The sequence below is a fragment of the Pholis gunnellus genome, assembly GCF_910591455.1.
Source record: "Pholis gunnellus genome assembly, chromosome: 21".
NCBI lineage: Eukaryota > Metazoa > Chordata > Actinopteri > Perciformes > Pholidae > Pholis > Pholis gunnellus.
Window position 1 is genome coordinate 14118810 of NC_136548.1, and position 27992 is coordinate 14146801.

Genomic DNA, 27992 nt, shown 5'->3' on the forward strand with positions numbered 1-27992 from the left:
GAAAGGTGACCTGACATAACAGTGGGATATGACCGTGGATGGGGACATGGCCGGGTTTGTCCCACAGAAGGAGATCGTGTATAACGGCCTGCTGCCGTACTCCGACCGGTTGGAGCAGGAGGCCACGGAGCTGCTGGCGGAAATCAAAGCGAACCTGTCCAGAGCGGTCCTCCTCAGAGAGCTGTGGCCCGGGGTCGCCTTCTGGTCCAGGAAACTCTTCTCGTAAGTGTTGAAGCCAGCTCCGTAAACAAGCTACAGCAAGTCAAACCCATAATTAGGCTACTCACTTAGGATTCATAATAATGGTCTGTGCATAGCAGTTTTTAGGCTGGAAATAAAACACACTTCACTGGTGAAGAATCCCCCGTAAACAATAAAAAGATAAGCTTTATAAATGTGTAATGATATTTGTCACATTTCAATTACTTTGATTTACATTGTGCAGTGTGTCAGCATTTCCTTACAGCTGGCCACAGCTATAATACTTGTTAACTTTATAACCCAAGTATTGGGTACTATAAGGTCTTGCAGAAAAGGGTTCCGAATAAAGTGCCAAAAAAACATCATAGGAGCATTTCAAGAGGAGATTTAAGAGCACAAGGTGATCATGTAACTTTGAAGAAAGTCTGAACTTTGTCCACTTTGCACCAACTCAGATTCAAGAGGTTATACTCAAGGTTTCATGTTGAGACATTGGGCCGCTGAGGCTGTGCACTTAATGTGTTTTGAGGATATGGGTCAGCTGTAGGAAGCAGGAAGTGATTTGCTGCTCCTGGATGTAACCTGTCCTCACCTCCGCCCTCAGGTTTCTAAAGCTGTACGGCCGCCGGTTCAGTAAGGAGGACCACATTCTCTTCATCAAGCTGCTCTATGAGTTAGTCACGCTGCCAAACCTGGAGCCTCACATGATGCAGAGCTACGCCAGGCTGCTCATTCAGCTTCTCAAGTGGGTGTAAACACAAACACAAACACATACACACATGCATGAGGCATATCTGATTCCCTCACCCTCAACAACAAGGTGATGGAGCTGGGAGAGCTGCAGCTCCTTCGCATGAATAAAAGAAGCCATTTGAGGTGGTTGGTTCCAGCATCTGCAGCCTTTTTTGCCCTTTGGTGTCCTTTAGTATAATGAGATCAGAGAGCAGCGCGGTTGGCAAACATCACTGTGCTACAAATGGTGTACCGAGGTCGAGTCCCATGACGTGTTAAAGTGGATTTTTCACTTACCCCTCCTGCCATTTTGGAGCTATAAAACAACCTGCAGACTTGAGAGAAGAAAAACAAAAGTAAATTAGAAAGCACTCAGAGATCACAGATATCTCCACGAAGGCTGCACAATCCTCTGAATGCGTTATTTCAATTATAGAAAATGTTGCATCTGCATCAAATTAAACAAAGTGATATGTATTCACTCAAGGTGCAAGAGGGGTAAAAATGACAAAATAGCAAACAATTAAAAAGAGCCCAATCTTAAAACTTTATAAAAAAGAAAGTGTCTGGCAACACTGAAGTTTGTGGTAGACCTTTAGTTTGAGATGGACAACAATATTAGCCTGAATATTTCTGTGTTGAAAGAGTGAAAATTGAAATGGCATTCAGTCGGATTTTTAGGCTACAGCAATATGAACTGCATGTATATTATTATAGTGGTTGCAAAAACCACATGTTTCTTAAACATCTGAAAAGACATTTTCCAGTCTTGTAATAACGTTACAAAAACGCATTAGCTGTTCTTTTATATTTGGAAATTTCACTTCTTAGGCCTCAAAACTAACTTAGAAGTTTAGAAAGGAAATCTCTCTTTTTGGTAGAACTGTTAACAGCTCTGAGACATCTGAAACGTGACATGGGGCCCCAACGAGACGTCTTTTTAGTAAGGACCAACAAGCCAAAAAGATTGGGGTTTTATAGCCTTATTTTCTTTATAATCTCAATCTGAAATAAAACTAGTAACCACAACTGTCAAATACACGTTGAAGAGTAAAAAGTATTTCCCTCTGAAATGTAGTGCAGTAATAGTTTAAAGTAGCAGAAAATGGATATGCAAGACAGTACAATAATTAAATGTATTAAGTTACACACACACACACCTACACTAAATATAAAGGACATTGAAGTATGTTGGCCTAACAGTACATTTATTACTCTTTAATCCCTGACCTACATCCTAAATCCCTGCTTTTGTATCTTAAATCACTAGCGGCTGCAGGATATTCTCCTAGACGGTCGCATTCATCACGTCCCATTTGTCTCCAGTTGTTTCCATGATTTTTACATCCATCATAAAACAACATTTTAATGTGATGAGTGTTTTCCATTAGTTGAAAAGAGAAAGATTAGGGCTAAACGTACCTTAAGTGCCAGGTCTCACAGCTGAGAGATACATTTTATACTCAACTTCACGCATCAGGTCTCAATTGGCTTCTTTTTATTTTCATCCCTCGCATTTCCCCGATTGTCTCTTCTTTGCTTCAATTTAAAAGTTTCCCTAATGAGAGTCTGTTCCGTACGTTAGATGCACGACGGAGGAGACGACGAGAGGAATGTGAGGCTGTGGAAATTGTGCACATTCTTCAGCGCAGGGACTCTTTACCTTCCTGTGGAGTTTATTCCTATATAAATTGTAAGCTTTACAAAGAACTAATAATACTAGTAATAGGACTACAGAGAAAGCCATGTGAAAGTTTCTCAGGAGGATTAAAAAATGTAGTCTGCTCAAAAGCTTATAATAAAAGTACTCATCAGTTATTGTGCAATTTAAAAGCTTAACAGGGTGTTTGAAAAATCAAGAATCATAAGGTCACTTCACCGCGTGCCGTGTCTTAAGTCTGAGTCCACACCTGCAAACTACTAATGTCTGCAGCTGTCAGTCCAGCTATGCTTTTTTGAATACAAAGAATCACAGTGCTGTGTTTGCTGACACATCTGGAAGTCGGCAGTCATCATGTTGAGTGCAGCCTTTGAGGTAGTGACTCCTTTTCCCACAGATACTGACTCTTTTCAGACACCCTGTAGTTTCTCACGTCAAAACATCATTATTATTATTTTGTCTTGACGGGGGGGGGGGTTTTCTTTCCAAAAAGGTGTAAACAGCAAAAGATTAGGACTGAAGTCCTGCAACACCCTCATAAAAGCAGGCCAGTCAATAATTGGCTTCTTTTTCAAACAGGAAGAAGGAACTGCTGTCAAGGGATGACCTACAGTTGCAGTGGCGACCGCTTTGTGATCTGTACGAGAGGGTCGTCTACTCCAAAACGGAGCACCTTGGACTCGTCTGGTTCCCCAAGTATGACGTTGTACTTTAACATTGAACAGTAGGGAGCGGTTGAAATGCTGTTACTGTACTTCCAATTTTATGCCCAGTTATTTTGTTTTTAGAAATACCGCCAACCTAAACTTTATAAGTACCTATTTGGATTAAGGAAAAGTTTGACATATTTGGAAATAAGCTTATTTGCCTCTTGCAGAGCGTTAGATGAGAAGATTGATGCCACTCCCATGTATGTATGGTAAATATGTAGCTACCGCAAGTAGCCAGCTAACTTAGCTTAGCATAAAGCTAGGCCATCTGGTGGACAGGTAGAGAGTGGCAGGTCTGGGGAGAGGCAGGCCAGGCGAAACAAACACACAACTATACAGTCCTCATGACACTTTCCGAAAAAATGTACAGAGTGGATATGTAAAATAGTACTTCAACGATTAGTCAGTACATTGCTTAGTCTATTGACAGGAAATAAACTGTGATAATCTTGATTTGTTGTGGGCTCTCAATCCCTAACAACCAACAGCTCCAGTGGAGCTGCTCAGTGGCCTGATACGTTAAATAGATAATGGTTAAGAAAACTCAATTATCAAGAACAGATGCCAAACATTATTTCATTTCGGAAATGGATTTCTATCTTTGTTCTGTTTTATATTGCTCCCTCTCATTCTGTAATGTTTGGACTGCTGGCCAGACAATTATTTAGATGTTACCTTGGGCTTTTATTGACAAAAAGAATAATTGAAAAAACAATGAAATATGTTGCAGCCCGGATGTTGACGGTGTTTTTTTTAATCCAGTTTGAGGACATATGGATTTCATACGAAAGCAAATGCAGGATTCCTTCACAAACTGACACGCCTCCTCTCTCTGCTTGTTTGCAGCTCAGTGGACCACATTTTGAAGGCTTTGATCAAAAGCTGCAGACTGTAAGTCGCATCCTCTGTGATCATGTAATTTGTGAACCAGATAATGTGTTGCTTTGATCTCCAGCTGAGCTGCCAGCTTTAGATCAATGTGTGTATTTGTATCAACACTCTGTCTTTGCTTGTCTACATCTGTTTGTGCTCATGTCTGTCTTTGCTGCGCGTGTTTTGGGGAATTTCACAGGTATTTTCCCGCGTCGTCCACCAAGGAGATGCTGGATGAGTGGCGCCCCCTGCTGTGCGTGTTTGACATGGTTATGCAGAGGGCCGTCAGCAACATGGAGCTGTTCCTGCCCACCATCATGCCCCCGGAGGAACACAGCCAGGGCTTCCAGTAAGTGGGCCAAGTTGAAAGGCTCTGTTTAGAAACTTATATTATACATATAATATGTAAGTGCAGCTTGTGTTGGCGAGAGCTCACACAAAGGGTTAATAAAGTTTTCAAATGACCCTTTGTTTTATTTATAGAACAATCTCTGCCAGCAGAAATAAGATTGAATATGTTGCATTTTTTTGGTCATTTTCAGTCCTGAGACTATTAAATCTTAATACCTTCATGTATTGTGGTTGAATCTTATGACCATGTGTCATAAATAACTACATTTTCAGGCTCTGTAAGCGTGTACACCTTTGCACCTGGGAGTTTCAATAAATAATGTTCTTCTTGCGTTAGCAGTGCACTCCCCTCCTTGTTTTTGCTAATAGTTTTGTTGCCTTAGAAAACCTTTGCCCCTCTCTCTTCTCATTCCTCATGGCGGCGTTCCAGCTTACCGATCCTCTTCACTGCATCGCATTCTTCAGTGTATTGGCTCTTTCGCAAGCTATTTGGATTTAGTCTTGGATTCATCCGCACTTTCCGTATAGTTTCCACAGTACATCATCTTTAACACTATTTTTCCATTTCAGTTTTTTCTCTTTCTCGTCCAGGATTGACAGGGGAAGGAGGGAGTTCATATTTTGGGGGAATCGGAGATAGATGAGGGGAATTCAGCTTTAGGTATGTGTGTCAGTGTCTTTAAATATAAAGGTGTGTTTTATTGTGCATTTGTTTTTCAGGTTGTGGTTTGATGAATTAATGAGTCTTTGGATATCAGTGCAAAATCAGCCAAGCTGGGAAGGGGTGAGATGCAAACACACACACACACACACACACACACACACACACACACATCCTTACCCGATCCTTAATCCAAGTCTTCACCCAAAAATGTAATGATTACTTTATGGGGATATTCAATTGTCCCCCCAAAAAAGGTAAGTCCCCACAATGTGATTGTGTAAACAGATTTATGTCCCCACAAGATGGGTAAAACATGCCCATGCACACACATACACTGACTTTTTAAAATGTTTTTTGACACCTAGTTCACTGTTCGCTGGCTTGAAAGTTAAAGTCTATATGAAACAGCAAAGGTAGATGAAGTTGAAATCAATGAAAATTCCACCTTTCAAATGGCTGTAAACCTACAACAGCAAGTGGTTGATTTTTAAGAACATTTTAAATGATTGAGCAATGAACTACGCAGTTTTACAGTTTCCTAATCATGGATACATTAATTTTCAATGACACACATTTCCTGACGATGATTGAAATGTTGAAATGTAATTGCAGCGATTTTCCCTTTTGTGCCTCCGCTCTGCTATTACGCAGCCTCCTGGCCTGATGCGGTCTGGCTGTGCACACTTCATCTCTTCTTGAACATCTCTTCTTTTTTTTCAAATTGGCTATATTTAATATTTTAAATGGCAGCCTTCACTTCTGGGAATGTTCTCTGTACTCGCAGTGATTGTTTGTCTGACGTTGTCTCGCAGCACCTAGTGAACCTGTTTGCTCGCCTCGCCAACGATGACATAGGCTACGTGGACTGGACCCCTTACATTCCCACAGTGAGTCATTAGCAGCAGCAGTAGATGTGTTGATGCATTTCTTCGGGGGCTTGTGATTGAGGTGAAACTCTACACTGTATGTGTGCAGATCTTCACCAGGATCCTGCGCAGTCTGAACATTCCAGTTGGGGTCAGCCAGATGGTGTCACCACAGTATCTCACCAACTACTATGACATCGGGCACTTGGTGTTGTGGATCACAGCACTTCTGGTACCTCCTAAGAAAAAGAATTACATATATTAAAATTATATATGTCTTTGCTACTTAATTATGGGAAATACCTGATTCAAATCTGTGCAGGGAGGACCAGGAAACCCAGCACAGAAGGAGCTGACCTGCCTCTTCAACAGCATTGCCTCCTTCTACCATCCCTCCAATCATGGTCGCTGGCAAGTAAGTCTCTCTTTCACTCACACACATGGACGCACACACACACACACATTTTCAGCTGCCGGCTGTCACACTCCTTTGATTTATAACTTGCCGTTCAGGACTTGGCTGGCTCTCTCCACACTAACAACACAATAATGAAATGCACAACTGCCGGAGAAAAGAGCAATATCACAAATCTGTTTACGGCACACTGTGCGAATGTGTCTCTTGGTGATAACGCCAATGTTGAATGTCTGTTTGTGTGTGTGTGTGTGTGTGTGTGTGTGTGTGTGTGTTTGCCTGCAGTTCCGACTGATGCGCGTGCTCCAGCGGCTCCCGGCGAGTGTTGTGCGCCGTGTGCATCGGGAACGTCACGCTGCCCCCAGCTGGATCACGCTGGTTCCTGAGTGTCAAAGGCTGACTGATGGAGACTTGCAAGAGTTCACCCATAGCCTCACCGGCGCCACCCTGCTAGCCATGTTCAGGTATTGCACTTTGGTAGACGTAAACCATAAAAATAATAACTATAACCTGTCCCTCTGTATGTAATCTTCCATGGCTACACCTGTGTTTCTGGAGAACTTTCAACACCTATTACTTTAAGGATTATAACACATGTTCATGCATACATCCACACATATACACATACAGACATTTGCATACATATATGATATACACTATACGTGTGTATACAAATATCTGTCCATGCACATGCATAATAACCTGTGAACAGAACTTGACATGACATGATGAGCTTGTCTTTGATTTAACCGAAGTACGGAGAGGTATTACAAATACACATTTGTTTATAGAGCTCTCTCAAAGCAAGATGTACAAAGTAGTAGGAAGATAAAACACAATGAGAGGACATAAGAGGCATTTAAAATCAAGAACATAGAACAAATTGATCAACAAATATTAATGCAACATTGTGGAAACGTATTAGTAAAAAAGTAAACTCACAATAATAGAATCAAACAGAGAGATTTAGAGACATCCACAAATAAATAGAAGCCAGTCTGTATAAATAGGTTGTACGATGACATTTAAAATGTCGACCTTGTGCTGCAGCGAGTGGGAAGACCGATAGAAAGTATTTCTACTCAGGCAGGAATAGACATAATAGGTGTCATGTGGAGGTAGGTGTGAGTGCGAGTGAGTGTTGCACAGTCACAGCCGGTGGTCTTGTTGATTCCACTTTTAATGACCAAAATTTCTCCAGACCCCCATTTTTTTTAGCCCAGACTCTGATTCCCAAGTTAATTCTGACTGCATATACATTTGTTTAAAACTTTACATTTGGTTTTATCTCAACAAAAACAGCTAGCAAATCCCTGACTGTATTTTGGGGATCAGCAGGGCTCAATTTAATGATTGTTTTGGAGACATCTAGGTTACATATATGCATTATTTTAACAGCAATTCAATTACTCTCTGTAAGCGTGTAGTTAGCAGGTGATTCATGTACAAAAAATACCGTCACTTTTCAGCCAGTTTTTAGCAGTTTTGACCTACAATTCATATCAGTGTTCACTGGGCTGTTGACATGTAAACATTCCATTTGAATCAATGCCAGTCAGTAATCCAGATCCTGCTATGTCTCACTTGCGTGCCGTCGCAAGGCCTCAGCAACAACAAGCCTAATCTGGACAAAGGAACAGGTCATTTGTGATTATCTACCTGCGCATGTATGTCTGCATGTTGTTTGTTGCTCATCTGCCCTCTTGTGGTGACGTGCAGTAAAACCGGCAGTACGGATGCAGCCTACGCTCTCCAGAACCTGGCTCTCCTCACGCCAGAACTCGTCATACCACCTGTACTTGAGAAGTAAGTGTTTGTTAGAGATATCTGCCATAAACCTGTTATCAATCAATGTTCCGTCAAAAAGACATGTCAAACATGAATAGAAGTTAAATTATTTTTGATTTAGGGGATAATCTTGCTTAAGGTTTTGGCATGGAGTCAGTTAGATAGCTGTGTGTTACAACTTTATTTAAGCCTGTATTTTGATATTTTGGTAAATTTCCACAATTAAAAGTATGCCGAATTAGCTATTAGCGGTTCCCGTTGTCCCCATGAATGTACACTTTGACACTGAGGAAAACTTAAAAAACGTAAGTGCAAATTGTAGCAATCAGGCACTAAGAGTTTTGAAGTACCTGCAACGACTGACAGTGTTGGTGAGCAGATCGCGTCAGTGACCAAACTAGAATAATTACCTCTCAGTTGTTTTGAGAACACCAACACACATCCGTCCCGCTGCATCCCCCCCTTCAACCCTCCCGTCATCTCACTTGTATTTTTTACTTACTTCCTCTTACCTTGCGTATAACAGGACCTATGCAGCGATGGAGACCTTGACAGAGCCGCACACCCTCACCGCCACTCTCAGCTGCATGATTGGCATGGCTCGCAGCCTGGTGTCCCCAAACAACCATTACCCAGAGGGCCGTGGGCACGTGCTCCCACTGCTCATGGGCTCTCTGCCGGGGATTGACCCGAACGACTTTAGCAAGTGCATGGTGAGTAATGGATGTGAGGATTATTAATGAAGAAGAATTGTTAGACAAGTAGACAATACAGCTCTTGCTGATTAAATTCCCCTCTCGTGTACTCTGGTCTAACCCATTAATAATTCCTGAAAGTGGAATGAATATCTCAGTTTGAAGAACTTGCAATTACTGAGGCCCGGTCCTCAGTTTCGGCTTGGATTGTGAAATGGATTGGTTTCCTTTCTTGGTGTGCTCATTGCTGCATTAATCCATCACACCAGAATGATTTGATACATTTGAAAAAGTTATTCCACCGACATCTGGTAGGTTATTTAACTTGGGCCTCGATCACGTCAGATGATGTAAATTGATCCGTGTCCCATTGTGCGTCTCCGTCCAGATAACGTTCCAGTTCATCGCCACCTTCACCACTCTGGTGCCTTTAGTGGACTGTTCGTCTGCTCCTTCTCAACACAGGGATCTCACAGAGGTACACACACAACACACATGAACAATTTAGTCCTTAAATAGCTTAAATAAACATAATATATAAAACATGTTGAGCAAAAGCCTTGAAGTACTTGGCATAAATCAGTACTTCTCCTTTTTTCTTCAAGGAATAGACATTTTTGGAGAGTTAGCACAAAAGGTTGATACCACTCTTATGACTATGCAGCTGGTTAGCTTAGCTTAGCACAACGACTGAATAGGGGGAAACAGCTAGCCTGGCTGTGTCAAAAGTTAACAAAATTCACCATCAGCATCTCTAAAGCTCCCTAATTACCATGTTAACTAGCTGACTTGTCGTCACTTTGAGGTTTCTAGTGCGAGGCTAGCTGTTCCCTCCCTGCTTCCAGTCTTTATGCTAAGCTAAACTAACAGTCTCCTGGCTCCTGCTTCATATTTAGCATACAAACAAGAGAGTTGTATCGATCTTCTATTTGCGTATTTCTAAAAATTGGGAACTAAAAAGTAATATTATACAAATGCATTAACTAATCATTTCTATTTCTCCCTCTCAGATTGAGAAAAATCTGTGTTTTGCATCAGCTCAGTTTGAAGACTTCGTTCTCCAGTTTCTGGACAGGTAGAGACAAATTAACAATTCAAACTGTCACTTAGTAAGGCCTCGTTGTCAATGTCTGACTGTGAATGTATCCCTGTCTGTTTGAAATGCACCGCTGCATCGCTTGCTCTGCTGGCCACGTATAACACCCTTTTTTCTCTCACCATAAGGCTGTTGACATTTTCATCGCTGACAAGTGTATAAGTGTGTGCTTGTGTATGCAGGTGTTTTGCTCTGATAGACAGCAGCACCCTGGAACAGACGAGAGATGAGATGGAGACGGATACGCAGACTCATCTGGAGAGCCTGGTAGAGCTGGGCCTGTCGTCCACTGTTAGCACCATCCTAACACAATGCTCGACAGAAATATACAAGGTAGTACACACACACACACACACACACTCTCATATAAATATAGATATAATCATTAATCACAAACTCAATCATCTCCTTATGATGCAGTTATCTTTAAAGGTCAAACATTGGTGTTATGCTGTATGTGAAACACATGAAGTGTAACATATGCAAACTTTGCCTTGGTGTTAGATCGCGGTCCAGAAGGTGTATAACTTTGCCACCTCCAACATCTTTGAGACGTGTGTGTCAGGCAGGATGGTGGCTGACATGTGCAGAGCTGCAGCGAAGGCATGTGTTCCATCAGTTTTTTATCGTAGACTCTTTGCCTCACGTATTTTACAGTAATGTAATGAAGATTTGTGAATTTCGCTCTGTAGACCACAGGCTTTTCGGTCTGTCATGTGTCATATTTTGAAAATACAACCTTATAATGTCATGTCTGATACAAAATCTCTTTGTTTTTCATTCAACATCTCCACTTACATGTCGTACTGTCGTTACATTCTCATTTACTGTTTGTTATTTTCCTGATTTTCAGTTATTTTCCTTCTGTGTTATTTTCTGCATGCTTGTGTTTCTACTTGGGAATCTAAATGTGTGTGTGTGTGTGTGTGTGTGTGTGTGTGTTTGCAGTGTCATCCTGCTGAGTCTCTCCGTCTGTTCGTCCCTCACTGCTGCAGCGTCATTTTCCAAATAACTGACAGTCAGTACCACACAATGTGTGTGTGTGTGTGTGTGTGGGTGTGTGGGTGCGTATGTATGTGTGTGTGTGTAGAGTAGATACAACTGTACTGTGTTTGCATGGAGACTGTACATGACCTCTCAAATGTAATGAGTTCATTCAGTTTGTTCACTGCTAAACTAAACTCTTTGTCAGGTTTTTAACACATCATCAGATCTTAGAAGAAGTAAGAGGTCTTAGTAGATATAGTGTGAAGTCATTACAGTATTCAAAATTTTAAAAATCAAGTGAATCAGAAACAATTATTTGTTAACTAAATATTTTTCAGCGAAGTGAAAGTGGCGTTATAGCATTATATTCTGTGTTTTTAATGTTATTTAAATGAAAACATTTGAATTTGTGTAATTATTGAAGATACATTAACAACACTGTGAGCACAGTCATGCTAGCAACTCTGTGAGGCTACAAGGTGCTAAGGACAGCTGTGTTTGGAGCTAAATGCTAACATTTGCTAACATGTGTTTAGCAGGTATAATGCTTATTATCTTCACCATCTTAGCTTAGTGTTTTAGCACGCTAACATTTGCTAATCAGCACTAAACAAAGTACCGCTGAGGCTGATGGGAATATAATTTTGCAAAATATTTGTTCAGAAACAAAAAATTTGATTTTTGACATGACGATGGCTCTAAAGGAAAAGTCAAGGGATCACCAAAGTTATTACAGTTCACCCTGAGGGGAACATGAATGTAGAAAACAATTCATAACGATCCATCCAATAGTTGTTGAGATATTTCAGTCTGGACCAAAGTGGCAATGCAGCTAGCGTGACTAAACCTGGAAAAAAAAAAACATCAGCAAAAGGAGCTCAGACTGTCAGGGGAGCAATACAGTACATTATTCATCTTATTTATTATGTGTGTGTGTGTGTGTGTGTGTGTGTGTAGATGAGGAGCTGCAGAGTGAAAACGAGCTTGATAAGGAGCTGTTGTGGAATCTCCAGCTGCTCTCCGAGGTGAGACGAGGATCTATCACGTCCCAAGGGCTTCAGCACTCTAAAAGATATTAATCCTGCTAATTTATTTGATCTAGTCTGTCTCTAAAAAAATGTTATTTAGTCTTAAAATGATTGAAATGTCTGCCAGAGTGTTCTGCATATCTTCTTCATTCCATTACAGATCAATTTGTTTTTAAAATATTTTGGAGTCGTGTGTCATTTCCTCACGACTACTTAAGTGATTTGTCTATTCTGGCTCGATGGAAGGTCTCACCAAGTGCTTCTACAGAACTTCAAAATATATGAAACACTTAAAATGAGTGGAACAGAGAGACATTTTCACCTGTTTAAAAATAATGTGTATTTGATTGTGACAGTGTATGAGAGAAGAAAAATAGGAAAATGCCATTTTTTGCAGCGTGTGCCCTGCACGGTCGTAAATATCAAGGAGCTTTGTCGTAACCAGAACATATTGATACCCTTTCTGTTTTGTTTTATTACTCCTGGGAGCTTAATGCGAGTGGGAGCGAGCCAGATGCTGTGATTTACTGAAGAACCTCAATATTTAAGACATTGAATGGCCTGTTTGTGTGTGTGTGTGTGTGTGTGTGCGTGCGTGTGTGTTGTTTTCAGGTAACCCGTGTGGATGGTGAACAGCTGTTAAAATACCAGGGGGACCTGGAACGGATCCTGTGTGTGTGTGTGCGTCTGCGCTGCAAACAGGCGTACACACTCGCCTGCAATCTGCTGGAGTACACACTCCGATCGCTGTCCCTCATCTATCCCACCGAGTACCGCAGCACCTCTGGAGGCTTTGATACTGACCTCCCGATACAGGTATACACAACATCTGCAATGCTGCACAGGGGAAGATGACTTTACCACCATTATTTGATCTTACTAAAGTTAAATCCAGTCCCTCGACTCTTAACTGCATAGTTTCCACTGTGGCCTATTTGCTAACCTCCTAGAGTGCAAATTGGCTGTTATCACGGCTATTACAGTATCTATTCTGGGACTGGAACAATGAGGTTTTCTTGGAAACACAAAATGCCAACAGTACAACCTTTAAAACTGTTTAAAAACTGTCTTTCTCACAGTTTAATTAAATTGGATGTTACAGGTTCGGTAATTGCAATGCAATTTCCATCTCCAAGCGGAGAATTAGAAAGCATTTATGAATTTTAAATGAAACGGCTCCACCACTAATGCTAATACTGCTCTCCCTCTGTCACTGGGTCTCTTTATCTCTCGATTTTGATTTAACATTGCTTTCTTTGCACGACAAATAAACTTATGTAAATAAATAATGTAAATGCATTTCTGTTGCTGAAGTTTGTAGAGAAGGAAAATAGATAAGCTAAAAGCAAGAAACTGGCGATAACAACTAAAGACCCTTTGCACTGCCTGTGAATATAAACTGTAAAGATGCCTTCATTCTTCTTGGACAGTGGCTCCCAATCTGACACACATTTATCGCACATGTCATGTTCATTGAAATAGTTGTATTTTCTTTATGTTGACTTGCGCCATTTTTCTTTTCTAAATTTTAATTATTTTTTAGAACAAATGTGCTAAATCCTTCCTTGAAAACGTTGCCTAATCTCCCTTTAAGCCTTCTAAATGCACGTTCAAAGAGGATTGTGGCAGCAGGAGAGAAACTGATCAGCTTTTCTGAGAAAAGCTTTTTTCAATAATATTTTCTCATGTTTTTGTACGTGAGTGCAGATGAAGTGTGTTTCTGTTTTGATGTTGAGGAGGCGGTAATTACAGCTACCTGCCTCTGATGCTTTCAAACACTGACCTCTTTTCATCTGCAGCTCACGCTCACGGTCACTGATTCAGTTTTTTGTTTTGTTGTTGATTTTTTGCATTTTGAGGTATTTGTTAGTTGGATTCATGTGCTAGTCTGAAATCTGATAGTAGATCAGGTTTTCTGCAGAGTGAGTCCATTGTTTAGTGTTCTTATCCTTAACATGTGTTTCAAATACCAGTAGATGACACAGATCTGTGGTTTTGAGGCAGGCTGGTTGTGCTGGTTTGCTTGCCAGTTGTTCCAGTGGAAACTTTCTATTTCTGTACAACTTTCTGAGAAAACCTCTCTCTCTCTCTCTGTTTCCAGGACTGGGGCAGAGCTGGAGATGTGACAGACTTGGGTGTGTGTTGGCACGTACCTGATCAGGAAGAGGAAAACTTCGTTTTCCAGCTGTTGTCCCGCCTCCTGCACCCTGAGCTGCAGCGAATCAAGGGCCACGTCTCTGGAGATCAGCCAATGTGCAGGTGCGCTGTTGTTTTTCTTAGCTCTCCATTTTTAGACGTAATCAGGCACCCGCACAAACAAAACAAAGAAACCTGTAGCCTTTCATTACTGATGAATGAGATTCGCCTGCGTCCAAAAAAACGAGAGCTGAACATTAACATCTGTTTTTTATATCGGTCTTAACGCTCTGGATGAAGCCTAATCAAGAGCACAGAGGGTTGAAAAGTTGGATTCAGCTGCTCAAGAGTGTTGAAACAACATCGCAGAATTGCCAAGTGAATTCACAACAAGCACACACACAAATGCTGCCATGAAAGGACTGTAACGTGTGATCTGGTTCACAGGGAGGAGCTGTTGCAGAGTCTTGCTATCGTGCAGCACTGCCTTCTCGGAGCTGGAAGCATGCTGCCCCCTCTGGATGGACCGCACGTATCTGACCTGTGAGTCCTGCAGCTGCACACACACACACGTATGAAAGCACACGTTTTCCTGCAGTCTTGTCACGTTTCGCTCCTTGCATTTTGTTTTCTCCTCAGCGTGCCCTCCATGATCAATCTAGGGGAGATTAAGCTGCATATAGGTGTCGACCACGGTAAGAAAACACAAGCGAGCAGCCCCACACAACACACATGCACAAGAAGTTGCGCGCTGAGCAGTTTCAGTGGGTGATAAGGCCGCTCATCATGCATTCTGTGTCCATACGGACACTGTGTGTCTCCTCCCCTCCAGATGATTCACGGGAGAACTACAGAGAGTCCATCTGCCAAACCATGAGACTGCTGCTACGTGAGTGAAGACTTTAATGCCACTACACTACAGCCCTAAACTCCTCACTTTGTCTGGAGCGTGATTGTGACGCACAATTGTTCAATATCCACTTTTATCCAGATCACATTTTGGAGCACTCGGAAGATGACACAAAGTCACTCTTCGTCATCATTAAGGTGATTTTTCTATTATTCATGTGTGAGATGTCATTATTCTGTCCTGCGTTGGGCCCCACGAAAGGTCTCACAGCGTCCTTTTTCCCGTCTGTCTGACTACAGATCATCGGTGACCTCATGTTTTTCCGAGGCACTCACAAGAAGGAGTTTGACTCACGTTGGAAAAGCTTCACTCTTGTCAAGAAGTCCATGGAAAACAGGGTGAGTTGGAAAAGCGCAACAAGGCAGCTGATTGTTGTCCGCTTCAGTGAGTCACTTGCAGGGTGATTGTACGTATGTCGCCTTTCTTTCGGCAGCTTCATGGGAAAAAGCAGCACATCAGAGCCCTGCTCATCGACCGGGTTCTACTCCAGCATGAGGTCAGTTAAACAACACACGCAGGGTCACAGATATAACCACGTGCATACGAAGAAGTTGGTGGGTGTATTTTCTAAAATAATATTTTAATATTGTCTTTCTGGTGTGAATAGATGAGAAAGCTGGTGGTTGAGGGCAGTGAATATAAAGTGGTTCATCAGGAGCTGCTCTGTGATCTGCTGCTGTTATCTACCAGCACTTACAGCCAGGTAAAACTGACACGGAAAATTAGTAAGAATAATTCAATCAGAACATCTGCCGGTTCCCATTTTACTGATGGTATTAGCATAAATATCTCTCGCGAATAGTAATTTATTGAGGATGTATGCATGCACGTGTGTGTGTGTGTGTGTGTGTGTGCGTGTGTGTGTGTGTGTGTGTGTGTGTGTGTGTGTTTGTCCTTGCAGGTACGTAGCAGGGCCCAGCATGTGCTGACGACCGCACTGGGAATTTTTTGCTTCTCCTACAGAGACCTGATTCCCAGAATCCTGCAACTGCTCTCGCCTCAACACACCACTGGCACACAACAGCAGTTTAAGGTACCACAAGCTCACACACACACACACATACACACACACATACACACACACGTAGCATGTGGTGACAAGCACAGTTGACGTGAAATTGTTCTTAATGGTCACTGTCCGTGGTGCTGAAACTTCAAGTTAGTACATAACTGCATTTGATGGCTCCATTGGACTCTCTCTAGTGTGGCATTCAGCATTGATTTTTTAAGTTTTACTGCTTGCTTTTTAAGGCAGGTAGGTCTTGCCCCATCCTGCATTGTTGCCCCTTTCTCTCCTTACACTGCTGACCTTAGTCTGACCAGTTTTTGTTGACTATCCCCAGGGCTAGACTGGAGACAGAGGGTGATAGCATAGGGCACATTTACTGTCAGAGCACCAAAACAAAAGTCTTCTAAGGGAAACCAGGCGGGCAACATCAGTATCCTCTTTTAACACGTCTACAAACTGGCTTATATTTGTTCTTGTAAATAGAATGTTTATTGTGTATATTTCATGTGATCTTGTGAGAATATTCATCATTTTATCTGTTCCTATGTCTATGAAGCACTTGAAATGTGTAATATATCTATAAAGGTTCTTATTGCTATTATACATGATATCCTGCTTAATTCATGCAATATTGATGCAAAAATGCTAAAGCTAAAGCTTACAGATCCCAGGGTTAACTTGATTCTCATTTGGACGTCAAGAACAATGAAGTTTGTGCCTAATTTCTACATCCGCAGGCTGTAAATAATAGAAACTTAAATGCTGCAATAAACATGTGACCAGTGTTTCACACATTATCTGAAACGCAGAGATACACAAGATGTGTCCTTCACATTCAGACAAAAGGCCACATTCCTGTGACGCAGACGGCGAAGGATCCAATCTGAAGCCACAGAACTTGACTGTCAGTTTCGCTGTGCTGTAGATGTTTCTACCTCCGTATACATTGTAATCTGTCAAGTGTCTTTACCCTGTGTGTGTTTTTCAGGGTGCTCTGTACTGCCTGCTGGGTCTGCACAGTGGCCCCTGTCCGGTCAGTGCATGGGACTGGGACTGCGTTGGGGAGGTGTGGCCAGCTCTGGTCCGCTGTGGCCTGTCGCCCTCCATGACTTTGGAGGAGCCGTCCATCGGAGGACTGCTCGACGACATCACTGACCGCATCCATCGGCAGCACGACACCATAGGGATCTATTTTACTGTGAGCAGAGTGGTCATTAAAAGTCATTGCACTACCCTCCTCGGTTTGTTTGTCTCAATTGCTCCCCTTTGTTCTCTTCCACCTCCAGGTGTCGGAGTCGTGTGTAGAGATAGCCAATCATATCATGCAGTCTAAAAATCCCGGGCCTTGTTTAGAGGCAGCGTCCATAGAGGAGCTCAAAGAAGGGCTTCAACGTCAGAGAATCAGAAACGTGGTTGCTGCAAGGTAGGAGAACTGGTGTTTTATTTGTACATTCATTCAGTTTTAATTCCCTCTTAGTTAGGTTACAGAATAACTAGAGCACCATATTAGCATGAATTATTATGACCATTTGTATCATTTGTAGTAGAAGGAGAAGCACTTACTTACTAACGCATCTTTGTCTTTTGTACAGGAAATATGAGAAGCTGGTCAATGATCTCTTGGACTGCCTTGAAGACAGTAACTTGTAGGTTATCTCTCCACCTGTGTTATATGTACTGTAGATGCACTCGCTATATAAACGTTTATAAAATTAATGTTTGAATGCATTATGTGAGTTATGTATTATATTCTGTATTTAAAAGACTCAGACGTTTAGTTAAAGATTACATACAGAATTATTTTTGGTGTTTTCAGGACCTGGAAGTTTGAGTACATGGCCACAGACTTGTTGGCCCTCCAGCTGAGAGAAGATCACCCACTTCCGTCCGATGCTGTCCTCTTCTTCACACAGGGCCTCATACATGACTCCATTATCATACGCAGGGTGTGCAGCTGTGTGTGTGTGTGTGTGTGTGTGTGTGTGTGTGTACTGTTTGTCTGTCTGAGTTGGTGTTTGTGTGGATAAAGGATAATGGTGAAGTATCTGATATTCCACTGGGCTGTAATGGTGGAGAGATGGGTTGACTAAAAGCTTTTTTTTGTGGTTCATCACATTTAGGCAGACAAGAAATCAGCATACTTTACCATTTTAAACAACAGAACATGATGGATGTGACTTTAGAGATTGTCACTTCCAATTGAACTTCACAAAGAGAAAGCTAGTTCCTTTCAAAGGTTAAAGATATATATATATATTTTAAGATCTTTCTTGCTGTCACTACCGTTTTATTTTATTTTTTTCCAGCCGTTAGTAGGGCCTTTTTTTCCTCCGTGCATTGCATTGTGGGGCAATAGTGTCAATCAAATACGCACTCAACAATGAAGCATTTTTTAGTGTACATCCTGGCTTTAGAGGTTGAAGGTCACGTTTTGTTTGTTTAGTGTACAGAAACAAATAAGCAAGTTACCAAAGAGGCCTGTGTGAAAAGTCTGAGTAGCTAAAATCCCTCTCATCACTCTATATTATCTTTCACTCGTAGGTGGCGATCTCAGCAATGGCCGGCATCCTAAAACAGCTAAAGCGACCACGAAAGAAAGTGTCTGTGAAGCCGTCAGATATCAGTGAGTATAAACACAAAATAACAATCGTAAAATGTACAGCTCTTTAGTTTGTGCAGGAAAATACAGCAATACTTGTTATAAGGTCTTCTCTCAAACCAGCAATTTCAGCGTCAGCGGTCCCAGTTTAAATTTAATACACCATGACGTACAGACTAATTGTGTGGTCATTTCCCATTGAGTAAGCAGCGAGACCAGAATATAAATCTAAATTTGCTTTAGATTAGAAAATCTTTCCTACTGATTTTTTTTATTTTCATCTAGAAACAGGGCAACTTTCCAACACCACAAACACACACTCACCTTACAAGTGAGACATGTGAGTCCATGTCTTTTCTTGTGTTTGCACGTGTGTCCAGGTGGTATAGAGGATCCAGAGGGTGTGTGTGTTGGGGATCGAGAGGGCAATCGCTGGCTGCAGTACGACAGCAACAACCTCCCTCTAAGTGAGGAGCAGTGGGATTCTCAGCCGTACGTGGAGAAGACACACTGTGGCTACTACTTGTGGCCGAGGTAAAGAGAATGACCGAGTGGATTTAGAATGTGGAAAGGCTGATTAACTGCTTGGTTGGATGGAGCTAAATAGCTGATTGACTTAACTGCCTGGTTGATTTGATGCTTTGGCTTTGTGTCTTTGTGGCTAACTTAATGTCCGACTAACTGCTGGATGACTGATCTGGGCGGCTGGATAACTAGCGGGGTGTTGAACTGACTTCCTGTCATGGCCTGGCCTAGATAAGGCTCACTGAACGACTTACTGCCTGGCCTAGATAGAAGAATTGATGTATAGATGAAGGGCTGGCTTGCTGACTAACTGACTTTATAATCATTAATTTATCCTTGCTGCTTATTTAAAGACAGGCTGTGTCTATCCATATTTCTTGTCAGTTTGTTGTTATCTATGAATCACTGCAGCTTCTTCTTTGTCTCCCGATGCTTTTCAGGGAAATTATGATCCATGCAGCTTCGGAAAAGCCAAAAGATGACCTGTCGTATGAAGAGATGAGCGAGGTGCTCAAATCATACACCACACACAAAATCTACCCCTGATGCCTCAGTGATATTACTATTATTACATTTGGTGTTCGCTTGTGTGTCATTCAGGGCGAGAAGATCATCTTTGAATATTTCTCGGACCCGGAGTTTATTGACCGGCTTATAGAGTTCCTCTCTCTGGAGGATCGAAAAGGAAACGACAGCTTCAATCCCCGTCGCTTCTGTCTCTTTAAGGTGCAATTTAAACTCTCAGCCTCAATCGATCTGGCAGACCTTTTACAAAGAAGTGACACAGCATACCCACCGCCAGCCAAGGCTGAATTGAACTCAGCAGAGCTGGAATTTCTGTCATCAACTGCTGTGATTCATTGTTCTCCGTCAGACAGCTGACAGTTCACTTGCGTCAAACGAATGGCTGCAATCTGTCTTTTTTTGGTTTAAAAAAAAAAAAGTTAATGAAAATGGTTCCTCCACATCGAACAAAATCTTCATGCTCACGTTTGATTGACAGGGGCTGTTTTGTAACTATGGAGACGTGTTCCTGCCGTTACTGTGGCCTCACCTGGAGCAGCGTGCCAGCGACCCCCATGAGAGCTCCCAGCGCTGTGTGTGTGAGATTACTGCAGGACTAATCAGAGGCAGCAAACTCTGGAGTTTCAGCAAGGTACTGGAGACACACACATACACACACGGCGACAAACACACACGCTGCGCTATTTTTTGATAAGAAAAGTCAATATTAATAAAAACTTTTCATTATTGTGTGTGTGTGTGTGTGTGCGCTCAGGTGGACAGGTTATGGCAGCTTTTGTGCCCTTTGATCAGGACAGCATTAACCAACATCACAGTGGAAACCTACACAGACTGGGGCACCTGCATCGCTACCGCCTGTGTGAGTTGCTCACATGCATACAAATACACCACACACGACACAGCTTATGGCTCAGAGAAGAAAACTGGGAATTTACATGAATATTTTCCTTCTACAATGTTGACGAATGGATTTTTAAAAGTCAATCAAACAGACATTCATGTGATCTGTCCATCATTTTGGTCCAGACTGAAATATCTCAACAACTACTCAACCGATTGCCGTGAAATGTTGTACAGATGTTTCCCACACAATGAATACTAATGACTTTGGTGATCCCAGGACATTTCCTCTTAGCAGCACTACGAGGCTGACATTTGTAGTTTTTGAGTTTTGAGAAATCACGCTAAGATTTGAACAATGGTAAACATTACACCTGTTAAATCTCAGCATGTTAGTGTATGTAAAAAATAAACACTTACAATTTTAAACCGGGGACTTCTCTCTCTGTTTCCACTGGCAGTAAAGCTATCAGTACCTCAGTGGATGTGTACATGTGTCGCCCACCTGAAATAATGTTTCCAAAAATAAGCCTATTTTGTAATGGCTGCTGTACAACAGGAGGGCCGGGACCCCAGGAAACTCCACTGGCTGTTTGAGCTGCTGATGGAGAGCCCGCTGAGCGGAGAGAGTGGCTCATTCAGGGACGCCAGGTATGTATGTGTGTGTGTGCGCGTGTGTGTGTGTGCATGAAGAGCTTTACGCACAGAATATGTGTTTATGCCATCGACAGTATTTCTGAGGTTTCTGATTTCAGGCTGCAGTAGTAACCCGAGCTGACGTATGCTGAGCTGACGTGCTGCAATAACACGACAATGCTCCACCCCCCCTCCCTCTTTGTCTCTGTCAGCTTGCTGTATGTGCTTCAGGGAGGTCTGGCCCAGCAGCAGTGGAGAGTCTCTGAACTGCTGCACAGGCTGCTGACTTACCTGGAGCCCAAACTCACCCAGGTGTATAAGAATGTCAGGGAGCGCATTGGAAGGTAACCCGGTGTTATCTCTTCTTGGGCTGCTCAATTCTAAGCCTCTTTATTAATCAGGTGTTCCCATTCTGTATTTGTGACTCTTTTCCTTTTCTTTCCTCTCCTCCCTCACTTCCCCCCTCACTCTCTCTCTCTCTCTCCAGTGTCCTGACCTATATCTTCATGATAGACGTGGCCCTGCCCCACACCCGGCCCACCTCCTCCCCCCACGTGGCAGAGTTCGTCACTCGGGTCCTAGAGCGGCTCAAGCCCCTCACGTCGGAGCCGGAGATCCACAACCACGTCCACGAGGAGAACACCCAGGAGACGGACGAGCGCACCCAGGCTGTCAAACTCCTCAAGACGGGTCAGCAATGTGGATGCAAGCATGTAATGCGTGTGGTGGATGGAGATAGTGTAGAACGTGACCGTGGGAGAATTAATGACGAAGTAGACTGACACACTGAAGATAGATGAAACAAGCTAAAAATGATGAAGGGGGATTTCAAGGGGGTGTGTTCAAGCCTTTCAAAAACAAAGTTATGGAAAGGAGTCTAACTCAATATTTGGGAGGGTGACTCTTAATATTCACATTTGTACGGGCCACATAGTGTAGTCCTTTGTACTAGATTCTATTATTGATTTGGTTTTCCTCTCAGATACAGTCTCCAATAACATTTAAAGAAATTAAAAAGCTATCTTTTTTTATTGTATTGTATTGAATGGTCAGTTCCCCCAGATTATAAAAACACATTTCTTTATATATCAATTACCTTTGGTGGTATTCAGCTATGCAGAAAGTTTGGTTTTTAGTTTCCTCTTACATTTCTGCCTCCACAGAAATACAGCTGAGGTGGACTTTCATCCTTGGTGCTTACAGCGTTGAAATATCCCATTTACAAAATTCAATAGCAACATATCTTTCCAATAAGTGGTGGCAGCAGAAATCCCTGCTATTTTAAAACCTGGGCACATAAACTCAAAACTATGTGCATGGTTAGATAACACTTAAAGCACTGTACGCAAGGCTGTAGCTGCCATTGAAGACACAATTTGGTGGTTTTAGTAATCTGCTGGGAATAATAAATGATTTATTTGAATTTGAATACTTTTAGTTTAACAAAATGATGGCAGTGTTTTAAGCAAAATTCACAATAAAAATGTAAGCGAAGGTTAACTGAATAGATTAAATATGATACATATTTAGTGTTATTTTGCCACTCAAGGTAAAGCAGTAGGTTTGATTCTAAAAAGATAAAACAATATTTATAAATTAAATTCATCTTAGTTTTGCAGCAGATCATTTATTTTAGTTTATTAGCCCCTGCTTCATTTTTCGTGGTGGTATACCTGTTTACAAAAGACACTTTTTTTTTTGTCTTGCATTGTTGCTCTTTCAGTTTCTGTTACTACCCTAATCCCCATTATACAGATAAATATCTTGTTATGAAATTATCCAAATCATTAGATACCAAATCATGATAGATTGTGTTTTATTACCAGAGCAATGCGGTAAGGTCACAGCGCCAAGTTTGTTGTTTTTATTATTTGGCAGCAATCCAAAATATCCTCCGTGTGTGTTTGTCTCTGTCTGCGTGCCATTTGCAGTGTTGAAATGGTTGATGGCGAGCGCAGGGCGGACCTTTACCACTCCTGTTCAGCAGCAACTACAGCTCCTGCCTCTACTCTTCGAAGTAAAAACCACACACACACACACACACACACACACACACACAGGTCTCAGCGTAGCATTATTACCCACTCAATCTTACTTGCCCATTAAACTCAATTTCTCTCTTCATTTACTCAAAAACGGTGCGTAGCTCTGTGTCTTCCTATCTCTCTCCATCTCTCTCTCTCTGTTTCTCTCTCCCTGCAGATTGCCCCGGTGGAGATTGATGAGAGCTATGATGAGATGAAGCAGGATGCTCGCACGTGTCTCTCTCTCATGTCCCAGGGCCTGCTGTATCCTGAGCACATCCCTCTGGTTCTGGCAGCACTGGAAGAGGTAGTATGCACAAACTCAAATACACACACACACACACACACACACACACACACTGCCCCACTTGCCCGCTGTCAGTGTTCACAGCCTAATTCTGCCCAAGGTGTTGTTAGCCTAAAAACAACCTGTGCTATTTTATTTTGCTTACTTTGTGCTGCTTACAGTTTTTCTCCTGTGAGTTTTGTATGCGAGTGGCACCCCAGTTGAGACATTCTCAAATGCTATCAGAATATCTAACCATGGTGTCAGCAGTTCCATATTTCGTGGTAGACCGTATCAGAACGCATTGCAACATTTTTGTGTTTCAACTTGACACCCTTTTTATCTTGTTGCAATCTCATGTCGTGTGCACAAATTATTTAAAGGGCTGGATTGACATTCTGGGAAAGACTTGAGGAGGAGGACAATATGAAGCTATAGAGCCAGCAGATGGTTGACTTAGCTTAGCATAAAGAATGGATGCAGAGGCAAACAGCTGGCCTGATAGTGAGGGTAAACATTATACCTGTTTACCATTACAATGTCACTGTAAGCATGTTAGCATGCTGATGGTAGCATTTATTTAAAGCACCACCTTGTCTTAGTACATACTCACAGATGCTAGCGTGACTGTAGACTCTTGGCTACCTGTTTCCAGTCTTTATGCCAGCATGTTGGCATTGTCATTGTTAGCATGTTAGCATTCTGACATTAGCATTTAGCTCAAAGCACGGCTGCACCTAAGTACAGCCTCACAGAGCCGCCAGCATGGCTGTAGACATTTATTGTTGTTTTGCTAGAACTAAAAGCTTTTCATTATTATATTATATGACAGGTGTCAATAAAAGTTAATGAACGGGTAGAGAAGCATTGAACTGATACAACATGATCATCTTGTTCTCACCAGATAATAACTTGTGTAAACGTTCTATGAATCTTGTGTCCACACCATAATATTTTGTTTGCACAAGAAGCATGAAACTTCAAGGTCTTTCTTTATTCTTTATCTCCCTTTCTGTCTCTACTCCCTCTAGATGGCAGGCAACAGATCGTGGCATGCACGCTACTCAGTACTGACCTACCTCCAGATCATGGTTTTCTACAACTTGTTCATCCTGCTCAGTGTGCCTGCCGAGGTGCTCCGCATTCGAAAGCTGGTGATGCAGCTGCTGCTTGATGAACAGCTCGAGGTAATGTATGCACAAAAAGGCAGCAAACACTGTTTTAAAACAGCCATTATCCCGCTGCACCGTGTAATTGTCACGGGATTATAAATGGCCACTTATTGTCCCCTAGTTTCTCCTCACTATATCTTAATCCCTCTTTTCTATTCACGGTTATTGCTTAAAAATAACCCTCTACCTCTCTGCTCAGCTCTTCATTTATTTTCCGGTTTTGGTGCCTTTCTCTTTATCTGTGGTATCAGAGATGTTGATAGAGCACTATGGCCGCTTTGCACTCCTTTGTAGCTAGTTGTTATTTAAGTAAAAGCATATATGTTTTGACTATTAACCAACTGTTAATTATTCATATCTATTTATTGAATGCAGTAAAATTAAACGTACTACCTGTGCACAGAATATAGAAGTATCTTCTAATATTGTCACTTGTCTCGGTGCTTTTAAAACCTTCTTTAACTTGTCTCTTTTCTATTGATCGGGATGTACAGATAGAAATCAATGAACATTAAGCTTCACGCGGGTTGTCTAACTTGCAAAAACAGTTGCTTCTCTCAATATTTTCTCAACTGTGCAAGTGTACAGCTGGCCAGTGTGTTGTCTTTGTATCATTGTCTATTTCAATGCATCAACCGTCACTCAGAGCTTATTCATAATGTATGCAAAGTGATGCAGGAAGGCAGTGATGTTCAGCAAGTGAATTTCACCTCACCTCAACTCAGCATCCATCCCTCCCCCTCCTCCCCCCTCTCCTGCCCCTCCTCCTCCCCTGCTCATCTCTGTCCCGTGTACCTCGCTTTCCACCCAATCTTCTTGCGCTCGCCTCTTTTGATAAATTGTGCATGCGTTTCTCGCCCTAAAACTGCCTCGTGCTTTCCTTTATTTGTCTGTCCTGATCTTCACAGGTCTCTTTTTTCTCTTTCTCTATCCTTGCTGTCTCTCCCTCCATCCCTCTATACCCCTCCCCCTCCTTCTCCCTGTAGGTGAGGGACATGGCAGGCACCACCCTCAGTGGTTTACTGCAGTGCCAGTTCTTCCCTCTGGACTCCAGTCTGCAGACACAGCTCCAGACGCTGAGTCAGACTCGCCTCCCCAAGGCAAGAGGAGAGCTGGCCTCCACAGGTACACACACACACACACACACACACACACACACACACACACATTTACACATTTACGTGCACCTCACAATCATACAGTGAGGCAATCACAGTAATACTTGCCCTATTACCCTTTCTTATCCCAGGGGAATTGTGAACCTTGAAATTCAAAGGCTCATTTTGTGTGTGTGTGTGTGTGTGTGTGTTTGTGTGTTCGCAGACTTAGTGCGGCGCCATGCCGGAGTGCTCGGCCTCAGTGCGTGCATCCTGTCGAGTCCCTACGATGTCCCAGACTGGATGCCTCAGATACTGATGGACCTGAGCAACCATCTCAACGACCCACAGCCTATAGAGGTACACACACACACACACACACACACACACACACATACTAGTGTACACACACACACTTGCATACAAATATCGAGCTCAACACAGTGTGAGCTGAAAGAATACAATTTCATTGTCCAATTGAGGAGAAAATTGTGTCTTTGGCCTTACTTCAGGCATGAAGAAGACATACAATGTAATCCGTAATGCAGAGTTTGAATAATACATTACACTGATGGGGAGCCAGTGATGATGATAATTTACTGCTTCTCCTGTTGCAAAATGAAAGAGATGAGAGAGAAAATACAATGGAATACAGTTAAAGATTATATTTGCGAGTAGATGAATTACCCAGTCTGTTACGGAAGCTTCTGAAAAGAATAATCGTTCTGTTTAAGAATGGTAGAAGTCGATTTTGTGCAGAATAATAAGCATGTACTATCTTCTTCAGGCAGACTAACTAATCTGTAGTCTAAATCAGTGTTGCTTGTCAGGCCACAGGCATCCCCTTCCTTCCCTAAACTCGATTCATTTTGTTTGAAGGCCATGATGTAAAATGAATGTACTCAATGTTTAAGTCATGAATACATCCATGGTTATGCTGATCATCCATTTAATTCCCTGTTTTTGTGTCCTTGTTGAACCATGCTAACTTTTCCCTTTGAAACTTGTTTCTTTAGTCTTTAAATAATTCCTACGTTTAAATTGTTTTATGTGGCATTTTAGCATCAATAAATTATTACTACCTCATTAGTTTTTAATACATGTAAACAAATGCTGGAAACACTGTCAGCTGCTGTTAGTTTCTACACTGCGTGTTACATTGTGTTTCCCCAGATCAGCAAGTGGCAGCGCCGTTGTTTCTCCGCTCAAAAACAGGAACTATTTACTTTGCAAGTCATTAATCTGCCTTGTTCTAGTTCCACTGATACACATGAGGGTGGCTCTCGTTGTAGGAACTGACAGTGGCTGTTATCAAAGACTGTTTTTAGTTGTGAACTTTTTTCGTCCCTGAATAACGAATGAAGCAGCAGAAAGAGCTATTAACACGCTCTTTATTGCAGGAGTTTACTGCAGTGTTTCATGGAAACGTCCTCATTTTTAGGAGACAAACTTTAAATTATGCTTTTTTATTCCAGTGATGGAATATTATAGTTCACCATGGCAAAAGAGCTCCACTCAAACTTTGGGGAGGCTGATATACTGTGAATACATACAATGTTGTGTTATATTATTAATACAATTCATCATTTCTTGTCAAAACCAAATATTAGTTAGTTAATATAGTTAATATTAATAGTTATGTAAGTACAGATGTATTTCCAGCAAAATAATAATTAAAGTATCAGAAGTAAAATGACCAATTATACAGAGAAATGCTCCTCTGTGGATATTTTATTATCATATATTGTATTATTGGATCATTATTACTGATTTTAACTACTTTGTACTCTACTTTCAAATCAATCAATAACAATGCAACAAATGTTTAATTAATATACAAAGTAACTACAGCTGTCAAATACATCTTGTGGAGTAAAAACTGCAATATTGTAGTATAAATATACACGTATCACCTCGTGGTGTCTCGTAGATGTACATGTGTCATCCATTTGCAATGATGTTTATTTTGCCATGGTGTCGGTAATGACGATGATGTTTGTTGCTCCAAGATGACGGTGAAGAAGACCCTGTCGGAGTTCAGGCGCACTCACCACGATAACTGGCAGGAGCACCGGCAGTGCTTCACTGACGACCAGCTGCTCGTGCTCACAGACCTGCTGGTGTCGCCCTGCTACTACGCCTAGACAGCCAGCTGCCTTGCCGGGGT

General features: G+C 41.9%; 1 protein-coding gene across 1 annotated transcript; it reads left to right on the top strand.

Annotated features, from left to right (window-relative positions):
- Positions 1-28: 28 nt before the first annotated feature.
- On the top strand, positions 29-27969 carry LOC306713369 (proteasome activator complex subunit 4B-like; the record flags this gene model as incomplete). The annotated part of the gene is made up of 47 exons (XM_079183037.1): positions 29-222; positions 806-946; positions 3173-3289; positions 4150-4194; positions 4376-4525; positions 5248-5311; positions 6004-6078; positions 6167-6289; positions 6380-6472; positions 6758-6936; positions 8192-8278; positions 8787-8973; positions 9344-9433; positions 9966-10030; positions 10234-10384; positions 10556-10654; positions 11000-11069; positions 11996-12063; positions 12679-12882; positions 14168-14325; positions 14650-14745; positions 14842-14897; positions 15035-15091; positions 15194-15249; positions 15352-15450; positions 15546-15608; positions 15720-15815; positions 16014-16145; positions 17110-17319; positions 17408-17544; positions 17714-17767; positions 17938-18067; positions 18663-18744; positions 19101-19254; positions 19686-19752; positions 19846-19971; positions 20249-20401; positions 20525-20629; positions 21170-21261; positions 21459-21590; positions 21734-21936; positions 23178-23263; positions 23449-23577; positions 24588-24743; positions 25715-25853; positions 26052-26185; positions 27835-27969. 47 exons carry the CDS (start codon positions 29-31, stop codon positions 27967-27969), a joined length of 5439 nt encoding a protein of 1812 aa, XP_079039163.1.
- Between the last annotated feature and the right edge of the window lie 23 nt (positions 27970-27992).